This window comes from Sorex fumeus, unplaced genomic scaffold (assembly GCF_029834395.1).
Source record: "Sorex fumeus unplaced genomic scaffold, SorFum_2.1 ptg000061l, whole genome shotgun sequence".
Classification (NCBI taxonomy): domain Eukaryota; kingdom Metazoa; phylum Chordata; class Mammalia; order Eulipotyphla; family Soricidae; genus Sorex; species Sorex fumeus.
The window spans coordinates 16,963,945-16,979,383 of NW_026606118.1; the positions used below are offsets into that span (position 1 = coordinate 16,963,945).

At 40.3% G+C, this 15,439-nt stretch overlaps 1 protein-coding gene across 1 annotated transcript in view; it reads right to left on the bottom strand.

The window, feature by feature from the left end:
* Positions 1-864: 864 nt before the first annotated feature.
* Positions 865-15,439, bottom strand: part of SAMD5 (sterile alpha motif domain containing 5) — a 58,093-nt gene continuing 43,518 nt past the window's right edge. Inside the window, exon 2 of the mRNA XM_056126276.1 lies at positions 865-1,261. Within this exon, the coding sequence (XP_055982251.1) occupies positions 1,199-1,261 (63 nt within the window). The 3' untranslated portion in view covers positions 865-1,198. The remainder of the gene's footprint in view (positions 1,262-15,439) is intronic.

Here is a 15,439-nt window from a genome sequence, read left to right on the forward strand (position 1 = left end):
ACTTCCAATAATACAGAGAAAACACTGCAGTACAGTATTGTTCGGCTGCCTTCCCCCATTATCTGATGCTTATGACCTCACTTTAACCACGGTTGTCTTGTCACCCACACAGCTGAACTTTCCAGGCAGAAAATAATCCTACCAACATCCAAAGGCAAAATGAAAGAATGAAAAAGAAAGTTCCACATTCATCTCATCTCCCTGCTATCTCATTGTACCCTTGATTTCTGCCTGTCATCCTGAGGGACTTTTTTATCCTGCTCCAACCTACCAATCTCCAGGAGGTGAAGAAAACCAATTCGGACATGACACAGAAGACTTGAACTCTCTGGATATAACAGCAAGATAGTCTTACTAGCCCTCACACTAAAATCCAGTCAGAGGAAATTTTCAAAGAGAAGTTAGAAAAACTGTCTCCCCTTAGTGATGGTCCTCAATCCAGCTTCATGATTATACTTACATATGAAATAACTATAGAAAACACCTTAAAAATCCCCACACCAGTCTCTCTAGAACTACATCATATATGTCAACCTAGTCTTGTCTAACATGAAAATAAAGTACCTTAAAATAGAGAACTAAAACTACCGTTCTTAAGATAAAGGCTAACTTGGAAGGGATGAAATTACTGACCAATGTCAGAAACCTGTTTTCGTTTTGTTTTAGTCTTATATGACACTTGAAAGTAGTAAAACTCATATGGCTGAGTCCATCTCATTCACTTTCTTCAAGAATTTGTACAATGAGGGGCCAGAGAGATAGTACAGCAGGTAGGGCATTTACCTTACACATGCTTACCCAGATTTGATCCCTGGCACCCCATAAGGTCCCCAGAGCCCAGAAGGAGTGATCCCTGAGCACATCCAGGTGTGACCCAAAAGTCAAAAAAATTTTTAATTAAAAAAATGATTTGTAGAATAAAAGGAAGAATCACCAAATATACATGACTGCATCTCACAATGGTTTGTCTTTTAAAAAAAGAACTCAGTGCATCTTCACTGCCTCACGTCTAGCTGGTGTGTGGTAGTTACCAAGTTCACTAAGTTGATTATTCCAGATTTTTCCAAGCAAAAAGTTAAGCTGATGAGTATTTCCAGGGTCATCATCCATTTCCCCTTTGGAAAGAAGATTCTAAATATGCCCTTTTCCAGTCTTCAAGGCACCTCATCAGTCCTCCACGAGTTCTCAAAAATGATATCTAGCGGTTCTGTGATGACTTCGGCCAATTCATTAAGTACTCTAGGATGCCAGCCATTGAGACCTGTGGATTTGAACATATCTGTGTTATTGAAATTCTCCTTCACCCATTTTCCCCTAATCCATCACAGATGCCTCGTCTGACTTCAAGTCACATTAGTCTTTTTCTGGTGAGCACATAGACTTTTGGAAAACAGCTTGAAGTATTAGCTTTGACCTATTAATTTTTTCTTTACCAATAATAAATGAAAATATATAATCTTCTGAAGCCTTGTTTCCAAAAAATGACTGATTTTTCCTTTTATGTTTCTTGTGCAAAAAAGTTTTTAAAACTGAAATATATTTTTATGATTGATTTTCAAGATCACATCACTCAATATTATAGCAACCATTACAATCTAGAACTCTCAAAGTCAATGTCACTGGAGTCTACCTATTTTGAGTCAGTGGAGAAAGTACAGTGGGTATTGCATTTGTTTTGCACATGTCCTTCTGGCTTGATCCCCAGCACTGTGCATAATCCTCAAGCCCAGCCAGGAGTGATTCCTGAGCACAGAGCCTGGAGTAAGCCCTGAGCACAGCCATGAGTGGAATAAATAAATAAATAAACAAATAAATAAACAAATAAAGCTAGCTATCTGATACTCAGAGAGTAGGCTTCTATTCAACTTTCATCTGCATGTACCAAATCAAAAATGCACCTTCCCAAATAAAAAAAAAGCTCTACAATCATCTTTAATCATGATCATCTGTATGCATAAACAGTAACGTAGGCATTCAAAATGCACAGTACAGGAGCTGCAAAGAGATTAATAAGTACTTTTTCCGAAGCAGTAACAAGCAGAATTCCTTTGTTGTTGTGTGGTCACCTGCCTGAATGTCCTGGGATTCGCAGGACACTAATTTTCTCCAAGCTCTGAGAGGTGTTGACCAGTTTAACCCTTTCATTGCCACAATGCTTCCTCTGCAATCAAGCCCAGAGTCAGCTGCCCATCTGTCACTGTTTTGCTTTGTGCCAAGACTCTCCTGACAGATCAAGAAGGGACAAAGGAGAGGCAGAGAAAGAGAGTGAAAAGGAAGCATGAGGCCACCTGAGTCTTCCCCAGGATCTTAGCTATGACAGGCAAACTGTGCTGCTCACATCCAACTGTGTGCATACTGCTGTGGCTTTAATTGGCTGAGTCTGCATCACTTCGGCTTTCTTTTGCTGGGTTTTTTTTTAAGCGATAGTTCCCTAATCTTACCTCTCTTGGGGAAAAAAATCATATTGAAGGCATCATTAAAAGTCTTTTTGAAAATACAATCCTGTACATTTCTCTAGGGTACAACAATTTTTTTAGCACAAGCCATTGTCACCCCCCTCAAACAGCCACCTGCTGATGGCAATATGTCAACTAATATGTCATTATTAATTAGTTTGGGTAATATCATCCGGTGAAGGCATCTAAATGGGTATAATAACAGGCTGTTCTCAAGAACTATTTTTCCCCCTCTTTGGTCATAGAATCAAGCTACTTTAGGCCCCCTTTCCCCTACGATACTAAGTAGTATTTTCCTATTAATTAATATGCACACATACTCACTCAAATGTGCTGATAACTAATCCGATATCTCTATGAAAATTAGACTCCTGATATGAACTATGGAAAAAGTCATGTTGATGCTGGGGGAAAAGGCAGCTCAGATAGAGAAGGGACGACCAAGTAAAGGGTGCTAGAAGGACCCACTCTGGATGGGAAATGCTGCTGAAAGTAGACTATAGAGTGAACATGATAGCCATTCAATACCTCTATTGCAAACCACAACACCCAAAGAGAAGAGAGAGAGAGAGAGAGAGAGAGAGAGAGAGAGAGAGAGAGAGAGCACAAAAGGGAATGCCCTGCCAGAGAGGCAGGGTAGGGTGGAGGGAACGGGATGGGGATGGTGGGGGGGATGCTGGGACCATTGGTGGTGGGAAATGGGCACCGATGGAGGGATAGGTACTCGATCATTGTATGACTGAAACACAAGCACAAACGTTTGTAAGCCTGTAACTGTACCTCACGGTGATTCACTAATAAAAAAAAATTAAAAGAAAAAATAAAAAGTCATGCTGCGGGGCCATAAAAATAGCACAGGGGATAAAGCCCCTTGCTTTACACAATGCTGACTTGATTCTATGCCCGCCACCATAGTTTGGTCCCTTGAGTCCTGCCAGGAGTATCTTTGGGCTCAGAGCTAGAAGGAAACCTGAGCAGCACAGAGTGTGACCAAAATTTCTCTTCACCCCCCCAAACCCCCCTAAAAAAAGTCATGTTCAATTTATTTTGACAAAGTTTTCTATAAGCAAGTGAGGAGGAAATTGTTTATGGATGGTGAAGAGGGGGGTCACCATAATATAAAGAGGGCAAAGCTACTCTGGGAAGTGAGTGAATCCAAAGGCAGTAGACAGAAAATTGCATCTTACTAGACAGTCCCAGGTAACTCTGAATTTCTATCGGTGAACTCAGAGTTCAGGTTAGAGCAGCAGCAGGGGGTCACGAGGACCACAGGAAACTCTAGCTAGTGAAAGAAAAAGGTCACAGAGAGGGGAGACTGCACTGACGAAACGGGAGAGTCTTGATGCGTGCTGCCTGCTAGCCAGAGCTCTGGCTGAGTTAGGAAGAGGACTCTCCTACTTGTCAAGGGCACTTTGCTCTGGGATCACAGAAAAGAAATAAAATGCTTTCAGACAGGTAGCACCCCTGACAAGAGGAGACACTGTCCAGAGTCAACCCCTGTGAAGACGTGGACCTCGGAGTCATTCTGCAATCCAGCACCAAAGGAACAGCCTCCAAGACCTCCTGGGTCTTTGGTTCAACCAAAACAAATCGTATTCATTAAACAAGCCCAGTCTTGTAATTTGCTGTTTTTTCATTCTTTGAGGGAGAAGGTGGGAGGCAGATGAACAGGATTTCCGCAACTGGGTCATGGAGAGTTCCAAGATGCGAGAGCCGTCACAGAGAACAGTAATTAGCTGAGCACATGTTGCTTCATGATCGGAGGAAACATCAGGAATTTCCCTGTTATGTGCATTCCTCCCTAGCTGTTCTGTGGCATCTCAGGTCCAGCTCCCGATACAGTCTACTCTTCCAGCAAAAAAAAAAAAAAAAAAATCAGAACCAAATTTTCAAACATCTAACCTGTTGTAAAGAGAGAAATGCTGAAAACAGCCTTGATGGAGGGCAGGGGTGGGGTGGTAGACTGCGGAGAAAGGCTTGGTTCGTCCAGCCTCATTTTACAAAACTGGTCCCCCTACCATCTTTTATATTTCATATTTCATTCCACCCTCTAAATGAATGCACATACCCCTACAAAACAAAGGGAAAAGCTCTTTCTTCACTCCACTACATAAAAATAAGCGTCTTTATATTATATGTATAGTCATCTTTGGGTAGAGTACAAGACTGTCTTAAAATCACAAAAGGCTCACCTCAAAGTCTGTTGTTTCCTCAAAATTCATGAAAACCAATCCCAGAAAACTATATATCAAATTATAGTTTGAACACATTAGTGCCCCCAAAGTGTTCCTGCTCGCAAAGACATAATTTGTACAAAAGGAAAGTCAGTAGGGACTTGCATTGTGCCAAATGATTATCTCCCCATTCCCAAGGAAACACTACTAGAAGTTGGGGCATGTCCAGAAACCCCCTGCTTCCTCCAGCTGCCTCTCTGACCATCACCAGCATGGAAAGCATATAAGTCAAGGTTTACAGAAACCTAATTCTCAGGCAGAAGGGTGACGTTTTTCCATTTCACTTATCTCAGACTACTTGGAGATCTACTGAGATCTCCAAGCCTGCTCAGATCGGGGTTGAGCATCCTCCACCCAGATCCTCCAAATTCCAGTAGGCAGGGGTCACACCCACCAACTGGCCCCCTGGCGCCATGTAATGCCATCAACGGCCAAGACCCAGAGACTATAAAACCCAGCTCTCCGAAGCGCGCGGACACATTCGCACCCGTGAGACATCTTAATATCTCATTCTTACTTTGAACAAACTGGCAGGCTACCGAATGTAACCTGCCCACATGGCAGAGTCTGGCAAACTCCCTGTGGTGTACCCAATATGCCAAATACCAGTAACAATGAGGGGTCTCATTCTCCTAACCCTGAAAGAGCCTTGAATATGGCACTTTTTTAAAAATCTCAGGGCTAGGACGAAGGAGACGTTACTGGGGCCTGCTCAAGGCAATCGACGAACAATAGGATGGTTGTGATCGTGACTGTGGGGAAGGGGAATGCGTTCTCCCACTCCATGAAGAACTCCAACCTGAGAAACACAGAGGGCCAGTCAAAGTTACTTAATGACTAGAGAAACTATTATCCACTGGTGACAAATTAAGACTTTTTTTCTTCAGTTGATTACTCTGATTTTTAACCTCAAGTCTGTTACTATTTTTAGCTTGTGATTTTTTCCCCCTAATTAACGGCAATCAGAGTTGCATGCAGGCTAAACCATTTAGAAGTTCTTTTTTTATTGTGATATTATTCTAAAGGATGTAGCACTATTAATGACATAGATCCAATGGACATAAATTCTCCACACTTGGTGAATAGAATAAAATTATCAAAATTGGAGAGCATTATGAATCCATGCAATTTTCTTGTAACTGGGGGTGACTGGGAAGAGGAACTCCTTCACAGGAAAAAAAAAGTGAATTCACAGTGATGAAACAAGTGTTACCTTCTCTCTTCCTGGACCACACAAATGACACAGGGCTACATCTTTGGATGGTGGGTGACCAGAAACAAGATTGTTTTACATCACAACTTGCTGAGATCAAGCTGACAACAGTTACCAGAAGAAGATCTTGGGAGGTCAGAAACTGACTTTAACGGTCTCATGAACGGAAAACTTCTCCAAGGACAGAAACCACATTGTATAGTTCAAACTTTAGAGTTCCCATTGGAATGCTACAGATAAAGTCACACGCTCCCCCTGCCAACAAATCTAGTCATCCACACCATAACTTTTACACACAATTCCCATCAAACTTAAGTGCCTGGTGGGAAATCTCAGTCTACAAGTCAGATGAGTTTAGATTCGCCTTTGCCTACACAACAGCGAAAAAAATGTTTGCTTTCAGCTCATCTAACCCTTTTCATCTTAGTAGAGTCGCCTATAGATTCCTCAAAAGGCCTCTGAGGAGCTGCTCCCCGAATCCAACAGATGGGAGAGGGCTTTGCTATATGATACAATTAGCAGTGTAAATGCCATTTTGCTGTTAAAAAGGTCTTCTAGGGTAGATTTTCAGCAATTATATAGACTAGGAAAATGTTTGGTCTATTTCAGAAAAATTTATATATTTTTTCTTATGTTTTTATAAATAAAAATAGTTAAATGCTATATGAGCTATTCAGGATAACTCTCACATTATTTTTAATGTGTTCTTGTTAAACACTGACTCACTCTTTAGCTTCTAGAACCAATAAATGGGTTATAATCAATTGTGCTGTATTTATCTCCTCTCCCATCTGTGGGAGTTCCCGTGGGACTTATCTGCAGATTTTCAGTCAATGGAAAAATATACTATATAGTGTTTCTCAGTTAAGTCAAATGGTCCCCTCTTGGTTTCCAGACAATTCCAAAGAAGGAACAGCTGAAAATCATGTAAGTCGGGGAACATGGCATGAAACTGACAGGACGGGGGTTCACAGGAAAGCAACAAAGGCAGAAGGGGCTCATAGTCTGAGGAAAGTTGAGAAATGCTGCTGTGCAGAATCGTCTTTGCCTGAGATCTCCTCAGAGCTTTAACTGATATTATAATTTTCCCAACCAAATCACTAAGCAAATTCCATATTTATTAAAAATACTCTATAATCATTGAATATTCTTAATATGTTTTATTTCCATTGCCATATCCCAATTCCACATCCTACAGGGCTGTGGGCTGCTAGCATTAGCAACATCTAGAAGTCCCTGGTTCAGAGACCCAGACCTCCCTATCCAAGCTTACCCATGTCTTATATCTACCAAAAAAATGATGAGAAATAACAGTTGGGGCGATAGTACTGTGTTTTATTCATTTTCTAATAATGAGCAGCTGGTCCCAATATAAAGTTGTTGTTAGATCATCACTTTTTTTTAATTGTATCACCATGAGACACACAGTTACAAAGCTGTTCATGAAATGGTTTCAGTTATACAGTGTTCCAACACCCATCCCTCCTCCATGTACATTTTCAACCATTAATGTCCCCAGTTTCTCTCAGACACCATCTTACCCCCCCACACACACCACCACCACCAGTAGCCTGTCTTTATGGTAGCCACTTTCCTTCTTTCTCACTCTTTCTTTCCTTTTGGGCATTATGGTATGCAACTCAGATACCAAGAGGCAGCCTTTTTGGAAAACAATATAGGTTTTCCTTAAAAAGCTAAAAATTTAGCTTCCATATGACCCAGCAATTCCACTTCTGGAATATACCCCGGAAGCCCCAAAACACATAGCAGAAACGTCATCTTCACTTCTATCCTCATCATAGCACTATTCACAATAACCAGAATCTGGAAACAACCAGAGTGACTTAGAACAAATAACCGGTTAAAGAAACTATGATACATCTGCACAACGGAATACTATACATCTGTTAGGAAAAGATGAAGTCTTGAAATTTGCTTATAAGTGGATGGACATGGAGAGTATGATGCTGAGCGAAATGAGTCAGAAGGAGAGGGACAGAGAGAATGATTGCACTCACTTGTGGGATATAAATCACCAAGTTTCATTAATAGTCTAAGGAAGGCAAAATGGCAGCTGGAAGGGACAGTGTTTTAAGAACTAGGAGGGAGGTTGTGATGCTCACAGGTTAAGTGCAAGGACTCCATGAAGAGAAATTCAAGGCAAGTCAGCAAGGGGTAATTACGGATCATAATTGTTACTCAGGCCAAGAGCAGGTACTGAGCACAGGGATCAGTTTCAGATAGAAGAGGAGTAATCCTCAACAGAAAGAAAGAGGAAAAAGAAAGGATGGGTAAAGGTGCAACCTGTTTTGAAACAGAATTAGGAAGATGTTCATGCACAATGGACTTCTAGTTCTCAGTGACAAAAAGGAGCCAAAGCTCTGCAGAATGGGAGGTGTAGGGACAAGAAGTGAGTTTTAATCAAAGGAGGGGGTTTTGCAGATGAATAAAGGGATGGAGCACTTGTACAATACTCAAGAACCCAAGAGCTCAGGAATAAATTCATTTGCACAGTAACAAAACACCACCCATACTGATGATCAACATACAGACCTAGCAAGACACCAGTCTGGGATAGAGACAATAATGGTGCTAGTGTTTGCCGGGTACCAGGATTTTGTCTTCTAGGCAGCAACTTAACATATAGTCAATGGATCATTTGATGAAACAGTAACACGGACAAATGTTTTGGTTTGTTTGGTTGCCATAACAGAATGCCACCATTTGATGGCTTATAAATGACAGGATTTTATTTTTCACAGCTCTAGAAGCTGGGGAGTCCAAGACCAAGACACCAGCAAATTCCTTGTGTAAGAAGAACCCACTTTAAGCTCACAGACATCACTTCACACTGTGACTTCACAGGGTGGAAGTGAGAATGCTCTCCAGGGGTCTTGTACAGGGCACTAATCCTATTCATACGGCTCCACCCTTCAAGCCTAATCACTTCCCAATGACCACTCCTACAAATGTCATCACATTTGGAATTAGGTTTCAACAGGACTTTCGGAGGACATAATTGCTTCATTGATAGCAATGGCCATCTCTCTCCATGCCCACTTATGGGTTCTCATTCTCTGCAATGCTCTTCTCCACCTATTCATAACATAATCACCCCTTATTATCAGCTAATGGTCTCTGTGATAACCATTCACATTAATCTGCTAAATCATTACAATTATCAATATAATTACCATTAGCAGTAGACTTAACAATACATGATGTTGCATTATTACCTGCCTGTCCTAGCAACAGTAACTAATGACTACAAATACTGGAATCTTCCTCTGTTCCCTCCCTGTGCTAAGAATGCACATTTGTTTTTTTGGTTTATTTTTATTTATTTTTTTTTATGTAGGAGCACTGCTATTTATTCAGCCACTGATTAGCTGATTGAATTGTGCATGAACTCCACCTTACTTTTTTTCATTTTTTATAATTTTATTTATTGAATCACTGTGAGAGCAGTTACAAAGCTTTCGGGTCTAAGTCTCAGTCGTACAATGAAACACCCGTACCTTTGCCAGTGCCCATTCTCCACCACCAAAAATCCCAGTATACCCCCATCCCACACCCTCCCCCTACCTGTGGGGCAGATGATTTCCACATTACTCTCTCTCTACTTTGATCACATTCAATATTTCGACACCAGACCCACCATTATTATTTGAGATTTTACCTCAACACTCAGATCTGCTGAAAAGGCAACAGTAGACAATTTGTGTTCTATTGCTGGTTATAAATAACATGTGATATTGCGTGGCTGCAGTAGGGCCATGTGATTTTGAAATTCCAAAATTTTAACACTTAAATCTGGAGGGATTTCTGCCAAAAGCCACTGGGATTTGAGAAGAATGCACATTTGAACACCATCTCTTTTAGTTTTTACCAGCCCCCAATAAGGTGGCTACCTAATTTCATAGATGACGAAACTCAAGCTTTATCATCAAGGCCAAAGAATTCACCAGTGGCAGACTAGTGCTCCTCAAGACCTAGTCTCATCAAATTGCTCACAGGGTGATTTTTGATCAGGGCGTATAGTGATTGAAGCATGTCCATCAAAATGTATATCCAGTGACCAGATAAGTACAAAGGGAAAGGCACATGCCTTGCATGAAGATAGGACTGGTTTGATTCTCTGGCACCACATGGTCCCTCAATGCACATCTGGATGCAGCAATGGAAGCCCCAAGTGCTGTTGGGGTGGCCTAGATAATCCAGTACCACTGAGCCCTAGAAGCACTGCATTCTTATGCCCTTGTGTGCTTGAGAACCACAGGAAGGGGCCCCTAGACATGCTGAACACTGCTTAGGAGACACAAACAAACTTCACATCTACCTAGATCCTCAAAGTCACCTTATTTGGCAATAGGGTCTATGCAAATGCAATGTAAATATCTGGAGATGAAATCATCCTGGATTTCATCCTTGTGGGCTTGGAATCCAATCAATAGCATCCTTATAAAGGAATAGGACACATAGACCCAATGAAGCAGACTATGTGCAGTAAGAGGCAAAGATCACAGTGATGCAACTACAAGCCAGAGAACGCGGGTGTTGCAACACTTACTCATACCAGGACCATCTTATGAGAAAAGGCAAAGAGATTTGACTAATGGCAATGAACCCCAATTAGACAATCGCCTTAAATTGTGGTCCTAAGTAGAGGTACAGAGTGTTTTAAATAGGAAGATTCCTGGCAACATAGCACATTTCTGGGACAGAGAGGATAAGAGGGAAGGACTGGAGTTTCTCAATTTATGACAATACTTTGAGTTACCTTGAGGAAAGAGGGGCATAGCATGGGACTCAAATTGCTAAGAATCTTTGCGGTGAATAAGTGGCATTGTTTCTGTGACCCCATGCCTGCTTTCTTGGCGACCAAATAGGTATGGCTCTTCTTTTCTTTCTTTGAGTCACAAGCTTATGATTTATGACCTATTCATTTTGTCCGATTCCCACAGGGGGTCACTCAGAGAACCAGCCTCCCGCTGCTTCCGTGGTTACCTGCAGCTTAGCTACCTGTTTATATTTCTAGCTCTCCCACCAGGTCAATACATCAAGATAAGGAGATAAGGCATCTCTTAAGTCCAAGGGAGAGCAGAGCGAAAACTTCAATTTATTAGCTCTTACGCATCACACCAGAAGTCACAGAAGCTGTAAAGGGCAAGGAAGGATTCTCCACTGGACCAAAGGTAAAAGTTGTGCCCTGCCAAAAACTTGGTTTTATTTATTTATTATTTTATTTTTTTTGCTTTTTGGGTCACATCCGGCGATGCACAGAGGTTACTCCTGGCTCACGCACTCAGGTATTACTCCTGGCAGTGCTCAGGGGACCATATGTGGTGCTGGGAATCAAACCCAGGTTGGCTGCGTACAAGGCAAACGCCCTACCCACCGTGCTATCACTCCAGCCCCAAACTTGGTTTTAAATTTCTAGACTACAGAATGATGAGAGAATAAATTTCTGTTGTTTTAAGTCACTCTGCTTGTGGTACTTTATTACAGGGATCCTAGGAAACTTTCACAAGAAACATTGCCCAAATGCTCTTTGGAATGGCTTTCAATTATTTCATTTTGGGGACAAATACACACCATAGCGAATTTTTACAAGAGATTTTATTTTTATTCTTAGTATCAAAGAATGGCCATAATGCTTGTTTGGGTATTATATGCAATGCTAATAATATGTAAGGAAAATTTGGACTTATCCTATTAAATAAGTCATATAAACTATTTAATTATGTAAGGAAAACATGATTTATAAAATATGATTCATAAAAAATACATGAAAAACTACATACCGTGCTTTTACATAGATCCATGTGTATTAAAACACAAACTGAGATTTAACTATTTGCTACAGCACCAAAAATAGGAGATAATCAGATTTGAAACATTGTTTTCTTTTCCTTAATACCCACTGGATTATTTATATTTACTTGAATATTTATGATTAGCTTTAATTTGAAGAGAGAAGGTTTCAGTGGTTATTTGCAAGCAGTCCTCTACAAATAAGACGCTCTGACAATATTTTCATTTCCAGTAAGCTTAAAATGAATATAATTGCCATCATTTTTGTTTTGGTATTAAATATGAAGTATGAGAAAGAATTTATTATGTAATATATGCATATTAATGCTCTATGAGGTTTTAATTTTAAAGAGAAAAATATTTAAATAACTATTGATACAAAGATATACAAGAACTAAGTCATTATTCCCACTCTAAAAACCCTTTGACTTACAGTTTAGATATCAACTGAAAAACATTGCAAAATTCTATTTTAGCAATTGACAAAAAAATTCCAGGAGTATTTTCATTAAAAAAAATATGTTTGAGAATTCCAAAAGTACATTTCATTGTTTGGTTTTAGCTATCAGTTCTGTATTATAAATTACACAAGTATTCTAAATTACAAATTGTTACATTCAATTTAAAATTACTTAAAAGAAAAATAGTAAATATAATCTGTGTTAAGATAAACAACATTTCTCGGCCTGAGAGATGCTACAGCAGTAAAGTACTTGCCTCCGGGGTTCAATCCCCAGCAACACATGTGCCCTGAGCCCAGCCTGGAATGATCCCTGAGTAAGAACTAGGAGTTAGACCTGAGCAGAGCTAAGTGTCACCCCAAAGCCCCCCAAATAAAATATAAATAACACTTTGGGAAAATATATATGTATTTTCCTTGAAAATTATAAGTTGACGGCAGTTGGCATTTGTGTAGATTCCTTTAATGGTGGGTTTGAAGGCTACTGGATTCTCACATATTTTTCCACATTTGATCTGTGGCAATGTTTTTCAGATGAAGAACAATAATGACAAAAGAAATGCTTTCTGAAAATGTGCTACTGGGGAAAGGAAGAAGCATTCTAATAGCTCTTTTAGATAATTAGACATACTCTTCTTGACACCAGGCAAAAACTTAACAAGTAATTTCTTAAAGATTGCTTGCATTGTGAAATCTGAAAATGTTATCAGGGAGCTTTTAGTTTTCTGTTTGTTTTGTTTTAGGGCCACACCTGAAACTAAGGAATTACTTCTGGCTCTGTACTCAGGAATTATTACTGGAGGTGCTCAGGGGACCATATAAGATGCTGAGGATCAAACCCAGGTCTGCCGTATACAAGACAAGCACTTTGCCCACTGTACTACACTCTAGCTCCTCTATTAAAAAGGAGTTTTTAATACTCTTATAATACTGTATACACTGGTTGATTTTCTCTTCCTTAGCTTCTATCCCCATATATGGTTTGGTAATATCGTACATGGTTATCTGCAAAATGTTGGATTCCTAAGTTGTATGAATCTTCTAAATGCTGACACATGTCATTATTCAATATCAAAAAAGTAACCCTGGTTAATTTTACCACCCATCTCATCAAAAAAGTCATTAAGCATCAGAAAACTGTCAAGCTCAATGTGGCTGATAAGATTCCCTCTTCCTCCCGAAATTTAATTTTTTCACTTGAGCATTATCATCTTATCAAAGAAACACCAATTTTCTATTTTTCTTGAAATAATGGATTCACTTCATCTGTTTTCAAGGAATTATCTGCCAAATATTCAAGTCTATAAAATCATAATGCAACCCTCAGTTGTTCTTTCAAGTAAAAAATGACGTGTCACAGAAGAAGCTGTGAGTTCAGATAACGCAAGTGATTCACAAAGAAACATTCTGTGACATTCTCAGCCATTTCCCCTTGCAGCAGAAGTCTTTAGGAGGAGACCCCAGACCATTCAAAAATCATTCAAAAGCTTAAACAAACCTTGCTGTGGGCATAATCAGCTTCAATCAATGTACTCCTTTCTACTGCATCATCAAGTACATTTTAAGGAAATGGATTTGAATGGGAGGCATATGTGCAGGTGAGGCAAACAACAAAAACGAATACACTTTGGGGACAATGTCTTCATTGATCTACATGAGCCTGTATTTTCATACAGTTTAGTGCCACCAGAGCAAATGTCCACATGGAGACAAAAAAGGAAAACAATAATAGCACAGTACTGTTGAGAAATAATTAGTAACCTCACACGTTTCCCCACCGAAAAGTCTCAGGGAGTCCAAGATCTGGGGACCACACTGGGATAAATATTGTTCCACATCCTTTTTAGATGCAAGAGTCAAAGTCGTGTTAATTAACATCAGCAAGTGCCGGCTCAACTCATTGGTCAGAATATATAATTCTGCTTTTCCCAGTGAAAACTCCTCAGCAATCCTTCTCCATTTTGCCTTCTGCTCCCCTGAAAGTACCAGAATCTAGAGCCTTCCAGAAAAGTCTCCTGCCAGGAAGGCTGAACTGACTCCTCCCCTGGTGGTGTGCAGGTTTACAACAGAAGCTGGGCTGCTGGGCAGGGCTGGGTCGGGGGAGGAGGGAGATGTTTCTCTCTGGGATGGTGCTCACCATGTTGGACAAGAGCAAAACACTTTTGAAGTAACTCAGGTAATTCTGAGCACAGTCAGTCTGTCATCTCAAAATAACCCGAGGCCTCCTGATGACCAGTTCTAACTCCAGAACACTGAAGCATGGGTCCACTGGGCCTGGATTTCACCTGTCAAATTGGAATGAGCAGGGAAGCAAGACAAGTTCCATGATCCTTTCAGCAATTTCTTGAAAAGCTCACTTGCGTATGGAGTCATAGCGACCACCATAAAGGTCTATCTGTCCTGAAGTCTGTTCCGGAGTCTCACTCCAGTTTGGGTAGGAAGACAGCTATTTAAGTAACTTCTGAAAAGTCTTATTATTGTGATGACATCATTTGGGGTCTCAAGGACCATCTCCTAATCACCTTAAAGCAGCAGCACTTGTAAAATCTTCTGAATAATCCTCAAGATGCTGTTCATCCTTGGACTGGAGCAATAGCACAGCGGGTAGGGCATTTGCCTTGCACGCAGCCAACCCAGGTTCATTTCCCAGCATCCCATATGGTCCCCCAAGCACTGCCAGGGGAAATTCCTGAGTTCAGAGCCAGGAGTAACCCCTCCTATGCATTGCCAGGTGTGACCCAAAAAGAAAAAAAAATAAAGATGCTATTCATCCTTGTTCACAGGAACTCTGAGGACATACAATGTCCTTAATGGTTACCTAAAGCAGCAAAAGTATGTAAATAGGACTGAGTTCAATCATTCTTTTGAGGCCTTAATAACATATACATATAGTATAATTTATATGCTACATATATCATCCTGATCTAACCTGGTAATTCACTTAGCCACCCTGATTATGAACTCTTATTTATGGGATCCATTTCTGCTTGAAAACATGGGCTAGATTTTGAGTGCAGGTCTGGGTGGTATTTGGTCGGCAAAGTAGTGATCAAATAAACCTCTAAATGAATGGCTTTTCTAATTGAATTGACAAAGCTTATGTGCAATAGTGAAGATAAATTATGTGTCTACGAAATGGTAGCATGTTTTCCTGAGAAGATGGTTAATACTGCACAACTAGCATTTCCCAAGACAAGTTTCAGATACCTAAGGGAATCTCTCAGTTTGGGAACTGACACTCCTGCTGCTATAAAGTGACAGC